The sequence below is a fragment of the Trachemys scripta genome, chromosome 4 (assembly GCF_013100865.1).
Source record: "Trachemys scripta elegans isolate TJP31775 chromosome 4, CAS_Tse_1.0, whole genome shotgun sequence".
Classification (NCBI taxonomy): Eukaryota; Metazoa; Chordata; order Testudines; family Emydidae; genus Trachemys; species Trachemys scripta.
The window spans coordinates 18,437,168-18,454,701 of NC_048301.1; the positions used below are offsets into that span (position 1 = coordinate 18,437,168).

Below are 17,534 nucleotides of genomic sequence, written 5' to 3' on the forward strand. Positions count from 1 at the left end.
GTGCCAAGGACGTGGAATTTTTTTGAATAACCAGTGGGAGGGGCTGGAGTTCACGGGGGAATGATCCAAAGGGACACGGGGAGTGGGAGGCACCTATTGTGATTCTGTAAGTCAGAGTTGGGGCTGCGAGCACTTGAGTGGCTGAAAAGCTGGTGGGTCAGGGAGCTGCAGGGCCGGCTCCAGGGTTTTGGCCGCCCCAAGCAGCAAAAAAAAAAAAGCCGCGGTCGCATCTGCAGCGGGAGGTCCTTCACTCCGAGGCAGAGTGAGGGACCGTCCACCGAAATGCGGCCGAACAGCTGGACATGCCGTCCCTCTCTCGAGCGGCTGCCCCAAGCACCTGCTTGAGAAGCTAGTGCCTGGAGCCGGCCCTGGGGAGCTGACACCCACCTACCACAAGAAAGACTCCCTCTCTCTCTAGAGGCAGTGGGTAATGAGGTGACTCTCAGTCCCAGGTGTCCCAAGAACTGGCACAGGAGCAGGGCTTAAATTCTCAAGAGTATTTCCCAGTCACCCATTTCACCTCCCCCCCCCCCCCAACCACACACACACACACACACTATAAAAACTCCACAGGGGTTGAAAATGTTTACCAGAGCTCTGCTCCAGACAGCTCTGGCTGCATTTAAGCCCTGCACAGGAGGGTATTAACAGGAGTGTTGTATGGAAAACATGGGAGGTAATTGTCCTGCTCTACTCTGCAGTGGTGAGGGCTCAGCTGTAGTGCTGTAGCCAGGTCTGGGCGCCACTCACTAGGAAATGTGTGCACAAACTGGAGAGAGTTTAGAGGAGAGCAACAAAAAGGGTAAAAGGTTTAGAAAACCTGACCAACAAAGAAAGATTAAAAATCCTGGGCAAGTTTAGTCCTGAGAAAAGAAAAGAAGACTGAGGAGGGGACCAGATAACCATCTGCAAATATTGTTAAGGGATGTTATAAAGAGGATGGTAATTAATTGTTCTCCATGTCTACTGGCAGCAGGACAAGTCCTAAGGGCCTTAGTCTGCAGCAAGGAAGATTTAAATTAGAGATTAGGGGGAAAAAAATCTTTGTAACTATAAGGGGAGTTAAGTTCTGGCATAGGCTTCCAAGGGATGTTCCACAACCCGCTCATTAGAGGTTTTAAAGAACAGGTTGGACAAATACCTGCCGGGGTTCATGAAGCCCTACATTAACATGATTCTATAATAAACACATTTGTATGGTTTTAAAATGGGTTTGTTTCTCCCCCCCCCCCTCCCCCCGTAGAGTGGATCCTTCTCCCTGGAACATTGCGAATAGAACTGGACCCAATATTTCTACCTGTTAGTTTCATCCATTACCCCTCAACGTGACTATATAAACTGATATAAATCCACTTTTATAGCCTAATTGTCACACTGACAATAGAAGTTCCTTGCTTATCCAAATCAGAGGAACCAGACAGTTATGGTATGCATATAAATTTTAAACTGCATCCTGAAAAGGTTTGATTATAAAATGAATCCAGTAAAGCAAGATTGAGAGTGGATTTAGGGAAATGATTAGACAGTAGAAAGCAATGTTGGATCCCTGTATATAGGGATTTCCTCTTTTTAGAGAGAGAGAGAGAGAGAGAGAAAAAAAAGTTTACCTCTAATTTAAAGAAAACTCAATGTCCTGCTGCTGATCCCTTCTATTTAAAACAGCTTCTGATACATGAGTAAATAAAAGATGACGGATTTCTGAACAGCTTGTTCAAGTTACGTATACTGTGAAAAATTCACCAGAGGCTCCAAGCTTTAAAAGGTCTTTAAAATACCTTGCCTCATAGTTACCTTTTACACAGACACAGTACACACCAGCAGTCAAACCCAAGCACTAATTCAGGAGTATCATCCATCCGTTAGTTGATAAATCACTCCTAGGCCTGTATATCCATTACCGGGGGAAGGGGGAACATTATTTACCTAATCATCATCCTCTTTTTCCTGGAGCAATCAACAAACTGGCGTCTCACTCTGGATTATCTGTAACGAGGAAATTGACCATAGTTCAAGCCATCTAACTCAGCAATTTTACATAGTGTTTTCTCTTGCAAGAATATTCTAGCATTCACCATAACTCTGTGATCCTTTTCTCTTTCCGTAATGATCTGAAACAAAATTTTAGAAGTTCAAATGTGTAAAAAGGATTTTTGGGGTAGAGATGGGTTATATCCAAATGGTCCGGTTTTCTGTGTCTTGGAAAACAATTTGTTTACACATGCGCCTCTTCGCTCCTAGTTTAGTACTTTTGAGAGACAATTGGATGGAGGGAAAACTGAGGTCTTCTACAAAAACAACAAGGAGTCTGGTGGCACCTTAAAGACTAACAGATTTATTTGGGCATAAGCTCTATGCAGCCGAAGAAGTGAGGTTTTTACTCACGAAAGCTTATGCCCAAATAAATCTGTTAGTCTTTAAGGTGCCACCAGACTCCTTGTTGTTTTTGTAGATACAGACTAACACGGCTACCCCTTGATACTTGAGGTCTTCTATTTATTCACACAATGGCATGGGCGGACTGTCCTTCCAAACGTTTTTCACTCCAACCTTGAGTTGCAGAGACATACAAATATCAGAGGCTGGGGTCACCTAGTTCATTTCTTGGCCTTTCTAGTAAAGCTATAAAGATGCCAATGATGAGGACTTTTCTATGACAGGGACACCAGTCCACTAAGACATGGCCTGGAGATTCATTTCTTATACTGTAGAGGCCACGACTACTTATATATTTGGACCAAGCTAGATAATTTGTAATCATTAGCCTGGCAGTGAAAGGATGTGTGTCCATTATCAATCCCCTATGGATTTGGCTTGGTTTGCTTTTAAACTCAGAAGAGGGACACAGCAACTGAATATTTTCAGTCAAGTCAGTCACGCCCCTTGCGGTAATTATGTCACATGCCAGCAGCCAGGGAAGTCACGTGGTGGAACGTTAGATTCTCAGATCACATTAGTGAACACTGTAAATGTAACAGATATACAGGGTTTACCTGGAACACGCCACCTTCTGAACAGTTACTGAACCTACTGGGAAAGCATTAAGCAGATGGCTCATAACGCCACCTACATGGAAGGGAGAGGAAGTGGCTGGAGAGGATCTAGGATGTGGGCTGAGCAGTCCTGAGGTAGGAGCAGCTTGGGGATAAGGCTTCAGCTAAACTTTATTAATAAAGCTAAACCCAAGAAAGGGCCAAGTTTTTGTCTCCATGCAGTATATTGAGCATTTTAGAGCATGCTGTGAAAGGCAAAAGCACTTGGTCACAGGCATTTTATCAAAGAACCAGACAGGGGAGACTGTGTATAGGAGCTTTTAAAAGGAATAATTTTTCACATGATGTGTAATTAACTTGCGGAACTCCTGAGCACAGGAAGGGATTGAGGCCAAGATATTAGTAAGGTCGATAAAGGGAGTGGATATTTACACGACATCAAGACTATCCAGTTACCATAATTATTAACAACAGTTACGGAAGTGACCTTGGGTTTCAGGTCTTAAGCCAGCCTCTAACTACTAAAGATCAGTATGAGCACTAGTGTGAAGGTCAGATAATTCCACATCTACCTGCTAGAAGATTCTTGCACCACACTATGAAGCATCAGATGCTGGCCACTGTCAAAGACAGGATACTGGACTGGATGGGACTGTGGGTCTGATCCAGTCCAGCAATTCCTAGGACGTTTGGTAGCTGCCAACAGTGTGGTTGATGCTATGCAAAACACAGGCTGTGCCCCACAAAGAACGCTCAACCAGTTAGAAAGAACACAAAATAAACAGGACTAGCCAGAGGCCGTTGAATATAAATGGATGGGTTAACAGGGAAGTAGCTAAAAATGCAAGTTCCAAGGACACTGTCTCAGACAGTTTAAATACAACTTGGCACATACAAGAGACTATTAAAAACAAAAATCAATCAGAAAGAGGTAGCTGTCCAAGTGGGTGGGAAGGGACATGAGGAAGAGGCCTGGGTGTTAATTCAAGTGGGTGACTGGATGCTGGTTTGTCAGAGCAGACCCTCTGCCTATGGAAACTGTCGTCACTGCTGGCCTGCACAAAACATTTTGGCTGGTCGCCTGCAGCAGCACAGACTTTTCTCCCCGTTTGTGCCAGACTTCTCTTACTGGGGTAGTGTAGGACTGTCACTTTGATGCATATAAAGGCCAAAGGATATTAATGGATTTTTTTGTTAAAGCCAGGTTGGCAAGTATTTTTATTTTCTGTGACAAATCACTCTGAAAGGGCACAAGAGCCAGCTGTGCACAGAAGTGTGCAGCTGTACTAAAGAGAACAACAAACAGGAAAAGGTAACAATAAGCAAATTGTTTGTTCTCTCTTCCTATTAAACAGGGTTAGCAAATATTTTTCATTTGGATGAAAGGCGCTAGTCAGAAGCCAATCAGAACTTTACAGCCTCAGACACGGAGGTTACCAGTACGTACAGTGCTTTGCATTCTTCGGCAGTGTTTCACCACTCCCGTTCTACATTAATAAAAATGAGTAAGAAACCAGAGTCTCTCCATCATTATGAAAGATGCAGCTCTGCACCAACTTGCTTAATCTTCTGCACTTGCAGCCAGGCCCTTCCCAGAATAAGTAAGAAGCGATTCAAGACGAATTGTTCTTCAAGCGGGCTAGCAAGGGTGCTGTTACCAATCCTTATACTTCGAGCACAAAACGTTTTCATAGGCCAACTGCACTGTTGACTCCATTTTACTTGATACCAGCTTTGTCCTACATACACTACTTCCTCTGGGTCACACCTGCCACAGCTTCCCTTAGATAACAGCTGCTGTTTCATATTCTGTTCAAGAATACTTAGAGCAGAACAAAAAATACCCACAAGACTATTTGGAAAGAAGTGGCAACTGCAGTCCAAGACAGCAGTATCTAAGCCCCATGACCAGTAAGCAGAATGGCATTACTGAGATAGCCATTCCTACACATTCAGTAGAAAAGTTCAATTACCCAGCAGACAACTCCTGCCTCAGATCAGTATTTACTGACTTTCGACCTATCAAGGTCAATGTTGAGAATGACTGAATCAGTCAGATTTTGGTACTTTAGGCCGGAATTTGGTTTATTCTCATACAAGTTGCACGATGTTGCTCAGGTGCGCTTCCAATGTCAAAAGGACAGTACTTCGTCACATCATGAGGCCTGGATGCTTAGTCTGTAATAAAAAAAATTAAGTATTGTTTTGACTAAAAGCTTGGCCAACCATAGATGCCACCTCTCACAATCTAGAATCCAAAACGCTAATGGAGAACCCACATGATTAAAACCCCCTATAGCACTTTGCTTCCAAACAACCGATGATTGGCAAAATGCTGGTAGCTATATTTGGGCCGCTATATCCTCTCCTGTGCCACATCGGTCAAAAAGAGCACAAAGCCATTTCTTTGTGGTTGCAGTGGTCTCTGGCCTGCACTGTGACATGTGGTGGTGTGAACTTCACAGCTGGACATACAACATTATGTGTCTGGTACCAAGGTGTTTTGCTTTTCCGTGTAATTTTGTTTGACGTAATATATGGGCCAACCCTGTAAGGCTTAAGGACAGCCTACGAGCTACCGAGTGGAAGGCAGTTGGCACCTCAAAGAAACGTAGCACCTTCCAGGACTGAATTGAGAGCTAAGCAGCAAGTCCATCTTTCAAAAGAGATCAAAACCCGGCAGCCACTCTGATGCATGTCCCTCTCCCTCCCTTCTATTTGGTTTAGAATCTGTTGAGTCTTCTGATAGTGGAAAAGCGTGACATCTGCTGCATCTTAAAATTTAATAAGTTATCAAGCAATAGGCACCAAGATCTGGAGTGCTAGGATACCTTAACGTTTTTAATCGGCAGAAATAAAATGGGCATAGTATGCCCAAGCCAAATTTTAAAAAGTGCTGCTTTCTTCAGTTTGGAAATATTTGTTTGACGCATATTTGCAGATCATCTACTTTATAGGGTCAGCTGCAAGTTTAATAAAAACACGTCTCCTATGTCTACCATCCCTCAATGGAAGGTATTTTTGTACAGCAGAGCAATAAAATAGGATATGTTCAGTTTGCATCTAGAAAACAAACGTCTGTATCTGCAAGTGTATACAGAAGGCTAGGGACGGAAGAAAACAATGGTTACTGGTGCCAGACAGACAGCTGTAAGAATCCCACCAACAGACACTCACCTCTAGCGGTGGCTACACATCCAATAAAATTATACAAAACTTGCCAACACTTCATCACATCACAGCCGGGTGCCGTAGGAATGATAGTTCTCTCCAACAGCATTCTATCCTCCCTACAGAGCGAGACAGGAGGTACTGAAGCGCTGCAAGGCAGGAAATGTGCTTGAATACAATATGAGAGACTTCGCAATAAAGATATTACAGCAAAAGAAAGGGCAAAACATGCTCCCTGCCTCCCTGAAATATTATGATTTCCTTACTTGCAGCTCTGCAATACCAGTTCTTTCAAACTTTCTGTCCCTGGTTGGGTCCTTCAGAATATAGTAAAACACAGCTTATTTAGTCTCTTCAGAGACAGCCAGCATGTCCAATCTTTTTTAAAAGACCCAATTCCAACTCCCACTGAAAGGAGCGTTTATATTTACTTCAGTGGGAATAGGCTCAGACCTTAAGGCCCCAGTCCTGTGAATATTTATACACATCAGTAACTACTCACATAAGTAGTCCAATTGACTTCAGTGAGACTACTCCCACCTGAATAAAGTCAATTGGACCGTATGAGTAGAGTTACTTAAATCTGTAAGCATTTGCAGGATAGGTACCCATGTCTCCAGTAGAAGCAAACACAGCTCTAGACACAGAGCATATACTGCAGAATTGCTCAAAAATGGGCCAGATCCAAAAATCTCATTCGAGTCAGTGGAAAGGTTCACATGGATATCAGTAGGCTTTGAATTAAGTTCAGTATGATTAGGATATCAAAACAGAAGAACAGGGTGTGAATATTTAGTTTTCCTCAGTGACTGGGTAATGGATTGAACACTGGGTCTATGTCCCTGTCAGACAAGAATATAGCAATTCCCTCAAGTGTCTAACAATCCAAGCGGCCCTGAAAAAGTAGTTTGTCATTCAAAGAAACCGTGAAACCATGATCAGGTATAGATTTTTAAAAGTTCAAAAAAGAGCGAAAGGGCTCGATGTACAACTCTAGCACATTTTATTTTGTGTAAATTTATAAAGACAACAATCCTAATCACGATTGTCACATTTTACAGCACATACCAATACAGTTGCAAACAAAACTCCACACAAAAATACTAAGCGCTAACAATAGTTTTTCCTTAAGTCACTCTTTACGCGATTGTCGTATCTAGACTAAACAGTATAGTACTAACACTGAAGAAAAAAAATAGTTCACTATAAAACAGTGATAGAACATTTTTATAAAATATATTCCATTCCAATAGCTTTTCTACATACTGTATACTATAAAACTCTCCCACAAAAATTAGTGTCTTTAAATATACATATTTAATCTGAACTGCAACAAGATTAAAAACAATTAAAAATATTGATGATTTTTTTTTTTTACATTAACTTCACAGTTTTTGTTTGTAGAAGACAAATCCAGTGTTTAAAATTTAGAGCAGTACTATTCTCTACAGAGAAGGTAACTCCCCCACAGTGAAATATTTTATGAAAACAAACATAAGTGTGCAATGTTTTTAGTACTTCTCTGTAATGAACCATTTTTGAAGACATGCTCAAAGCTATTGCAACTTTAAAAAAAAAGACAGAGCGCAATAAAAAAAAGTCACTTTAAAATAAAAATAAGTGCAAACAAACATCTTTACTTTAGAAATTCAAGCTATTAAATTGGGGAGAAAAATACTAAGCTATGAGAAAAGGACCAAAACAAAAAACCCCACCACAGCTTGTTATATCTTTTACTTTTACTCCTACCCCATTTTCAATGCAGTACAGAGCATGCTCATAGCATTAGTTTAGTGAGTTATTTCTAGACTAAAGTCAGATGCAAACTTGTTCTGACTTTCCCCTGCCCCCGTACTAATGATGTATTATGGCACAATTTATGATATTTGTTCTTTTTAAAAATATATATATATATAAGAACAGGAAGTGAAGAGTGAAATGCAACAACAGTATCGCAAAAAATGAAAATGAAAAAAAATATTGCTAGTTTAGATAATACCACTACTGTATTAGTTGTTCACTTTACAGCATGTACAGAAGTTTGTGTAAGATTTAAGGTGAAGCATAGATTAACTTATTTTGAAATAGTTTAACAGTAATAATTCCACTTCAAAAAATTCTAATAAATACTATCTCAAGTATCATCAGGAGAAAAAAAATAACTTAATTTTAGTAGATTTTTGTTCAGTGCTATTTCCAATCACAGCAAAAAAAAAAAAAAAAAAAAGTGATTAAGTAGAATAAGACCACAGTACCAAAGCCACGTCTGTTAACACATACAGTGCTCTCCCACATGTTCCTATGTAACAGGTTCAGCAAAAATATTTTACAGTAATGCAAAGAAATTAGTCTGAACAAACTAAGAGTAGAAGTAAAATTTCACATTACATGTACATTCATAGTTTAAGAGATGAATAAGGAGGAGGTCACAACAAATGAAGTCCTGATTTTTTTTTTTTAAAAGTACTTTCACAATAGATCAATATCACAATTACACTGTTGAAACCACATAGGTAGTAGTGCTTACTTAATACATGTAAAGGGAAATGCTGGACAATTCCTTCTTTTGGGATGAAATCCGATATTCTGAAGTACAGTATTTAGAAGAATCCACTTCAGTGCTTCAAATTCGTTTAAAAATAAAATGATTGAACTTCAAGAAACCATTCCAGGAGTGTCAGTAAACTTGACAAAGTAACTTTTTTTTTTTTTTTTTAAATTAAGAAAAAGATTCAGTTCAGAAAAATGAAATTCAAAAGCACAGATGTCATAAGAATTCAGTTCTGTATGTGCGTGTACCTTGAACGGCTGTTTTAACTGGAGAGGCATAATCTGATATTTACGGACATGCACAGACCAAAGGGTGTTCTCTTAGGCAGATATGGAATTCCAAATACAGTAATTCAGTTAACTGGTTATAATTACAGATGGTCTAAATTTTAGGAAAATGGGAAAGTTAATATTTTCTTCGGCTGGTGCGAAACTAGCAGGGCCAAGCCCCTCCGCTGGCTTGCATTTGTGCTACCCAAGAAATCAGTAGAATTCCACATAACTTGGCCCAGGGCAGTTGCCAACTTTAACAATATATAAGCCATAAAAAAAAAAAAAAAAAAAAAATCCAAGCTACTGCTCTTTAATACAGGTCATTTCAAAAAATTTGTAATTTTACTAAATGTACCAAAAGATGCTACAGGTATCCTGAACAAAATCAGAAATCCCCATTAACAAACAAACAAAAAAAGATTGACTGTCACATATTATTACACTGACCAATTTCCTCTTAAGAATACTGGTCATCAGTTCCTAACTAGCTGCTCAGCCATTTCGTTTCCTTCACCAGCCTCTGCAGTTGTTGTATACTTTTATCCATTCCCAAGTGTCTGAGCAAGGTTATGGCACATATTACAGACCCAATCTTGCACCCTCTATGAGTTTACTCACTGAAGTAACGTTTCCCCAGCAGTAGCAGGATTGGTCCCTGTGTTTGTTTGTCGAGACAGGGATGGAAATGTGTTCCTATATCACATGAGTTTACATGTTTACTCCAGTGCGAATCCTTCAACAGCTAAGGAGTGAATATAGTGCAGATAGAAACATGTTTCTACCCAGTTTTTAAAATTCAAAAGCAGCTCAGTGCTATTCAACAAATAGTAGTCCTTAGAGGAGGGATGGGGAGAAAGAAGGAAAGTTTTTAAATTTCTGAGTATGCCAAGTCTGTATGCAAGGCTTTTCATTCAGATTTTAGGATGATTGCAAAACTACTCTGATACAGTAGTAAAAATCAAAAGCCAAACTGTACCAGATACGCAAGTACAATTCAAGGAATTCTCAAACCTCTTTAAAAAACTGGGCCAATTTAAGCCTACTTCTTGAAAAGGCTGTAGGTCTCATCTTGAGACACATGGAGTTAAGTGAGCAGATTCCCTCAGACGCATCAAATAAGCTACAGTTCAGCTCTTGTGTTGTCATGAAATATACAGATAGCATTTAGGGGACTTAAGTAAATCTTGAAGTATTTCTCCAATTCTGTTATCAATCTTTTTTAAAATGGGGAGGGGGTGAACACAAAGCAAGTACTTCCAGCATGAAAAATAGAAGCCCAAATCATTGAAGAAGTACTTAAATCATTTTCACTCTACTAACTTGGAAATAATGTAACATGGGTGCGCAACAGACAACGGGGGGGGGGGGGGGGGGGGGAGGGGGGGGGGGGAACAGGGGAAAAAAAAGGCGGCTGTGGCAAAAAGGCCATTGAAGTGTAGACTTAAGCATCTTTCAACATCATTAACTGATGTGGATATCAGTAAAAAAAGAAAATCAGATGCTGCCTTAAAAACCCCACACATTACATTAGCAACAACAACAACAACAACAAAAAGCTTGTCTCAAACCACCAAGGACTTTACGAGGCCACAATGAAATTTACGGATGTGTCTGTATAAGTCACCGGATTGTGTAAATCGTCTTTCACACCATTTGCAGCCATGGGGTTTCTCTCTGGTATGCACTACTGCGTGACGGCTGAGATTGTGAGAATACTGGAAGCTCTTTCCACACTGAGCACAGGTATAAGGCTTTTCACCCGAGTGAGTCCTTTCGTGTCTCTTTAAGGTGTACATGCAAGAAAAAGTCTTCCCACAAAGCGTACAGGTGGGCACCGAACCATCAGGTGACAACCTGGTCCTTGAGCCATCTTTATCTCTGAAGTGAGAACTCAGGTGCAGTTGCAGGATGTGTGGGCTTGGAAAAACTTTGCTACAAAGGGGGCAAATGCAGATATGCCCAGGAGGCACAAGCACACCAGAGGAGGAGATATCTGATGAATCCATGTCATCTTCACTCTCATCTCGGTCTTGATCTATATCATCTTCTCTTGCATGAGAATTGCCATTTCCTGTGAACATGTGTCCTAACCCTGTCACTAGGCTTTTGGCTGAATTCCCAAAATGCTGACTCTCTGGACTCCTTGCTTCACTGTCCTCCTGATCTGACAGCAAGTCTTGTTCATCTTTAACAAGTGGCTCAGTACCCTGCTGCTGGCTGTCGGAAGCCAGCTGTCCAAAGACGTAGGAGGGGTGTAAGGAATCTCTCCCAGACACAGGCTTGAAAGACAAATCCAGAGCACAGTCCACATCATTTGAAGCCGGGGTATGGTTAACAGACCTTTGGGACAAAGATCCTGCAGAACTATTGACAGTCGCCTTTGTTTTTCCAGCTGCTGTGGTACACGATTCTGCCTCTGCAGACACAGAGCTGACACTTATAAGATCAGAGGACCAGCCAGGGTGACCACTGATCCTATCTTTATTCGTTGATCTATCATATTCTGCGACAGTGAATTTTTGTTTGTGTCCCGGGTCAAACTCATGTACCAGGGGCACTCCCGTGTCTAAAAAATGCTCCTCTTTTTCCAAATTTGCCACATCATCATTCATCTTTTCTTCCAAACACAATTCTTTATCTTTCAACTTGCCCTTGCAGACTTTCACAATGTCATACATGTGAAGGTAGCTCGCTGCAGCGAGCACATCTTCAACTGGAAGACTGTTAAACTCCAGCTTTCCTTCGTACATGAATTCAAGCAGCAGACTGAAGGCTGGGGCTGTGACAATGTCACTGTTCAGATGCACAATATCCCTTTTGTCTAACTGGTCCCTGTAGAAAAGATGGAAGTACATGCTGCAAGAAGCAAGAACAGCTCTGTGGGCTCTGAACTGAGCTTCTCCAACTAAAACAGTACAGTCACACAGGAAGCCCTGGTGACGCTGCTGACTCAGACACTGCAGCAACTGGCGGCTATGGTCTGGAAACTCCATTCTTCCTTCATAACCTGTTCAAAACAGGAAAAACTTGAATGCTACTGTAAACTAAAGCCTCCTAGCAGCTGTAACAAACAGATTGGCTTTTGGGTAATACAAGCCAAAGAAACAGCCTTGGAGATAACGTTTACTGTTCGTTGTCTAGAATAGTTTTATTTAAAACAAAGAAAGCCAACATGCTTCTCATCCTTCAACACCTGCTCCAAACAGGAAAAACTTGATTGTAAGTAAACAAAAGCTTCTAAAGAAACAGCACCTCCAACCTTTGTCTCTTTCACTAACAAACTGGGGGTGGGGGGGGGAGAAGAGGGGGAGACAACCCAGCAGTTTATGCATTCCTGGAAATGTCTAACTCCGGGCATCAGTTTTGTTCTTTTAATGAAACAAACAAATCAATCCACCCCCAGACTTAACTTTATGCGCAATCATTTTACATTAAATAATAGATCACTCATTCATTGCTTGGACTAGTAAAGGAGCTTGAACACTTCACGGATTTAGGGGGAGGATGTGATGGGAGGAGAAAGGTCCTATGAATCAAGCCCGCACACACCCAAAGTTTACTGCCCTAAAAGTTATTAAAAGCAAACCAATAATTCGAGAGAAATGCGGTGAGGCTACAAGTCCAACTACCTGCGGCAACAGCTCCAAGCAGGGAGATCCAACAAGGCGGCTCACCTTACCCGGCTGCCACGCAGGGACTGAGGGGTGCATGGGGGAAAAAAGCCCCTCCTGGAGGCGCCCAAGTTTGCGGTGGGAGAGGGCACCCCGGGCGAAGGCGGCGATGGTGCTGCTCGGCAGTAGCGGAAGAATAGCAGGCGGGTGAGTGCGTGTGCGAGAGAGGAGAGTGTGCGAGTGAGGGAGGGAGTGCTCGGTTTGCTAATTACACTGCAAGCTGGAGAGTCAGCTGCTCTGACTTCACTGCGATGGAAATGCTACCTCCAGCTGTGCTCCTTTTAATGCCATATGTTACTCCAAATCTAGCTACCAGCCAACCACAGCTTGCTGCCTTTTAAAGTTCCAGCAACCCCATTTATAGCCATCTATTAAATCCCATAAACTTAAACCGAGCCCTCCCCCGGCTCTGCCTCTCCCCCCCTCCCCCAAAGAATAATACTGGGAAAGTTGCTTAATAACAATCCCACCGCTGCGGCTGCAGCCGCGCAGAGGGACGAGGGAGCCCGTTTGACCTTTGCTGGGAGAAGTTCCCGGCTCCAGCGCAGCTCGCAAACTTTACCGGGGAGAGGAGGCTCCGATCGGGCTCGTTTAGCTGCGGCAATCCCAACCCCCCCGTAACTTTATGGGACTATTGCCTGGACTTTCCCTTTGTGGGCAGGCTCGGGGGAGGGGTGTGTGTGTGTGTGGGGGGGTCAAATGCACCGGAGAGGACAGAGCTGGCCCCCACAAGGGGCTGGGGAGGAGGGCAGGAGGGTGCCCCCAGGCACAGGGGGGTGCAGCCCAGCCGGGGAAGGGGGGCAGGGAAGGCACCGCTGCTGGCTACTTACCAGCCTGTCTTGCTGGCGGCTCAGCGTCCGGCCCCCGGGTCGCGGCCGCACGTGCGGGGTTGCCCCCCCTCCAGCCGCCCCAGATGTGGCTGGTGGCGCCGGGGACCGTACAGCCGGAGGCGGACAGGAGCCCCGGGCTCTGTTGCTGGCAGCCTAGCAGCGCTCTTGTGTTGTGAAGCAGGTTGTTAGCCAGCCGCTCTCGCGATACTTTCCCTCTGAGCGAGCGGGTGTGTGTGTGTGTGTGTGTGTGTGTGTGTCTCCCCCTGCCTGTCTAGTGCACACAATAGCCCCAGCCGCGCTCCCGGCTCCGGCCCCTGACGCTGCCAGCCCCCAGGCGGCGGCGGCTGCAGCGCTGCCCCCCTCCCCGGCCTGCCCGCATTCTGCTCCGGGCGGCAGCTGCCCCGCCGCCCGCTGCTTCGGCCATGTGCCGCGAGATCGTCCGCTCGCTGTCCCACGCTGCTGCAGTGGCTGGGCTTGCGGGGGGAGGAGAAGGTGCTGCGGGGCGCTCCCCGGCCTGGCACGCAACACCAGCTCCTGGCCGGGCTGTGCTGGAGAGGGGGAGGGAGAGATCATCTCTGGCAGGGATATGTGCTCTCATCATGGCTGGAAAGTATCTCCCTTCCCCCCCCCCCCCCGCACCCCGAGAGCAGGACGCCAACCAGAGCTTCTTTAACTGCAACACAACGTGCTGCAAGCCCAGGAGGCAGCGACCCGAAAGTCACTTTCCCCGGGAGCGGTTTCCTAACCAACGCTCGGTTTCCCGTAGCCGGGAGGAGTGGTGATTCCTTTCCGTCGTCCTGAGGACTGGTCATCGCTTCGCTGCGAAACTGCCCCCTATTTTCCAACAGCGAAGCAGGGACTTCGCCCGAGTCTTTATATTACACAAGGGATGTTGACACGCTCCTGATTTTTAAGCAAGAATCTTTTGCCATTACAGTCATTCGCACCGGGATCAAGCAGTGAGCCCCAACTTTCAATTCTCGGGCTGGGAACTTTTTGTTTGCCTAGCGGGTTAGCTCTAAATGTGAAAGGCAACGGGCTTGTATGCGTACATTCCCGTCGTATCCTGTCTAGATGATCGCAGGGATGCTTTTTGGCACAGTTAAATCGTTGCCTGCTGGTAAAGAACTAACAGCACAAATCTGTAATCCGTGACATGTGGCTAGGATTGGATCAGGTGACTGTCATAAAATAGGGCTAATTTAGTCATACATTACATGTAGATTTTAGAATAATTATGATGCGAACTTGAGCTCATCCCCCCGCGGTGTATTTTGACCTAGACAGCTTTGAGTGCAAGTAAATAAAGAGTCGTTTAAGAGGCTTTCACAAAGTTTGGTGTGTGTCTGAGAGCAGGAAGATTATGGAGCACGCCTTCCATACGCGCTGTAGGGTTAAAGAAGCAATCCCTTCAAGAGATTAGAAATTTATATTTAAAAAAATCGATTTGAGCAGCAAGTTTTTATTACGCATTATCACTTTCCCCAGGCGGTGCTAATTGCTCATTGCCTCATTCCTGCTTTCAGTACGGGATTGACTGAAACATGACACTTGGAAAGGTGGCATGCTTTCCTGGATTTATCTTTAGTTGTGTGTCAGCTGATAAATACCAGATGCCTACGGATTTTCAAGATGACCTTTTAGATAGTTAATTTGAATTTTAAATTTTAATTAGCTGTAATCCCATCAAAAGTAAACTTCTTTGTACTAAAAAGTGTAGAATCCACTGGCCATTTTACCAGTTTTCTGTGCAGTGTGTGTTAGGTACCACCAAATGGCCCCACCAAAGGAACCTAGGGTGAAATCCTGGCCTCGTCCAAATCAATGGCAACATTCCCAGTGACTTCAGGGAAGCCAGGATGTCATCCCTACGGCCTGATCCTACACCATTGAAAGTTGGGCCCGTAGGGAATGAATAACAATACCAGTGACTTTCATTGTCCTGCATTTGTGTGGATTGTGAACATATGTAAAATTTGAGGCATGTCAGAGTAAAGATGGTCTCATAATTAAAGCCCTGGACTGGGACCCAGTTTTTGAAATGTTGAGTTTAAAAAAATAAATTCGCATGAGGTAATATCTTTTATCGGACCAACTTCTGTTGGTGAGAGAGACAAGCTTTCAAGTTTACACAGAGCTCTTCTTCCGCTCTGTGTAAGCTCAAAAGCTCGTCTCTCTCACCAACAGATGTTGGTCCAATAAAAGCGATGACCTCACCCACCAACATGGCTACAATAACACTGCATACATATTTTGCATGAAACTGTTTGTGAAAAATTAATCCTGTTTTTCAACCTGTCATATTCAAGATACCTGGGTTCACTTCCTAGCTCTGCCACAGAATTTCTGTGTGACCTTGGACAGGTCATTTATCTGTCCATGCCTCAGTTTCCAATCTGTAAAATGGGGATAATAGGTCCTGTCTCCTACCCCTTGTCTGTCCTGTCTAGATTGTAAAATGGCCCGGGGCAGGGACTATCATTTACTGTGTGTATGTTACAATATCTAGAGCAATGGGGCTCCTAGGTACTATCATAATACATTATTAATTATTATAATTAATGTGTTTGTTACTGTCAATTTAATCCAGATTTCTGTCATTTTATTTCCAGGCTCTTTGTTCATAGACGTCAGGAACTGTATCGCCTTTGACTCGTTGCTCTCAGAGATCAAACCTCACCAGGGCTGGTTAATTTTAAAGACATTTCTATGGCATTGATTACCAAAGTATCTGAGTTCCTCATGAAATTTATGATTGTATCCTCATAGTGTCCTTCTCGGATAGAGGTAGTATTATCTCCATCTTACAATAGGGAAACTGAGGCACAGAGTGGTATAGGCTCTGATTCCGCAAAGCCCTTAAGCAGCATATGCTTAAATCCATCCCTATGCAGCAAAGCCCTTAAGCGATTTGCCCATGATCACACTGGAACAGAATAGGGAATATAACCTAGATCTTCTCACTGTCCTGGAACAGTCCCTTTAACTATGGTAGCCTACATTACCCCACTGTAACAGCCAACAGTCCAGCCAACACAAGGAAATTATTCCTGTTTACTTCACAAATTGCATGTGAAGGCTTTTCTTTGTTGATGTCAGGACTGACAGTCTCCGTACGTTCATGCATTTGAAATGTTATGCAGTCTTTTGTATATATCTGAATTATGCTGCTTTGGATAGGGACTTTTTCTTATGTGTGGAGTAAAGCACGGTGCAAATTCATGACACTCTGTCAGTCATACTAGTGAACTGATATCTCAGCATCTTCATCCTGAGTTTGTCATGTCACTAATACCGTCTCTTAAAAATTTCATACCCCTTAGTGCCTCTGGCTTTTTTTTTTTTCTGAACAAAAACATTTTATTGAAATGAATGAGACTTTCTGTTTTTCCAGTCTCGGATCTGATCCCACAAGCTACACTTTGGCAGTATGGCTACAAGGGGAATTTTCTCTTAACAAGGTCTGCAAGTATCAGTCCCTTCTTTTGTACTACCATATTTTTAATTGCCACTTCTCTTCTTTAAAAACAAGGGAAAAGAAAGAGAAAGAAAAAGAGAATCAAGCAGAAAAGGTTAGATTTAATTTCTGTTGGCTTCCTATCAGCTAGGAATAACTGTCTACAAATAACAGCACTTTATTTTTAGTAAAGTGATTATAATTTCACAGTAATTTTAGATTAGTTACTATCTTTGAAATGTAACTAAAATATGGCAGCAGTCAATTTTTCTCCAGGAATAACATTTATCTATAATTAGTCACAGCTAAACTTTTTATTTTTAAAAAAATGGGAATAGCTACACCTTACAAAAATAGCTATCCATGTATCCAAAACCTTTATACTGATATAACTGTGTCCACACTAGGGGATTGTACTACTTTAACTCTACCAATATAGTTTAAAAAGTTCAACTTTCTAGTGTAGACAAGACCTAAGTGGTGACCTTGGCAAGGGCAACAGGGACAAATGCCCCTTGCACCACATTTTGAGACGTCCTGCACTTCTGAAGACCCTCATGTAAATATGTGACTGTCCAAGCAACCTGCTTTC

At 43.0% G+C, this 17,534-nt stretch overlaps 1 protein-coding gene across 3 annotated transcripts; it reads right to left on the reverse strand.

Moving 5' to 3' along the window:
* Window positions 1–4,433: 4,433 nt before the first annotated feature.
* Window positions 4,434–13,672, reverse strand: ZBTB42 (zinc finger and BTB domain containing 42). Of its 3 annotated transcripts, XR_004645602.1 has the most exons (3): window positions 13,486–13,587; window positions 6,168–6,310; window positions 4,434–5,168 (listed from the first exon to the last, which is right to left on the reverse strand). XR_004645602.1 is itself a non-coding variant. In XM_034769835.1 (2 exons), the coding sequence occupies exon 2, from the start codon at window positions 11,975–11,977 to the stop codon at window positions 10,547–10,549; it is 1,431 nt and encodes a 476-aa protein (XP_034625726.1). In that variant the 5' UTR covers window positions 11,978–11,991; window positions 13,486–13,672; the 3' UTR covers window positions 10,381–10,546. The 3 variants fall into 3 exon arrangements, 2 of the variants coding, with proteins under 2 accessions (XP_034625726.1, XP_034625725.1); XM_034769835.1 differs by lacking the exons at window positions 4,434–5,168; window positions 6,168–6,310 and adding an exon at window positions 10,381–11,991 and having other exon boundaries at window positions 13,486–13,672; XM_034769834.1 differs by lacking the exons at window positions 4,434–5,168; window positions 6,168–6,310; window positions 13,486–13,587 and adding exons at window positions 10,381–11,991; window positions 12,614–12,975.
* Between the last annotated feature and the right edge of the window lie 3,862 nt (window positions 13,673–17,534).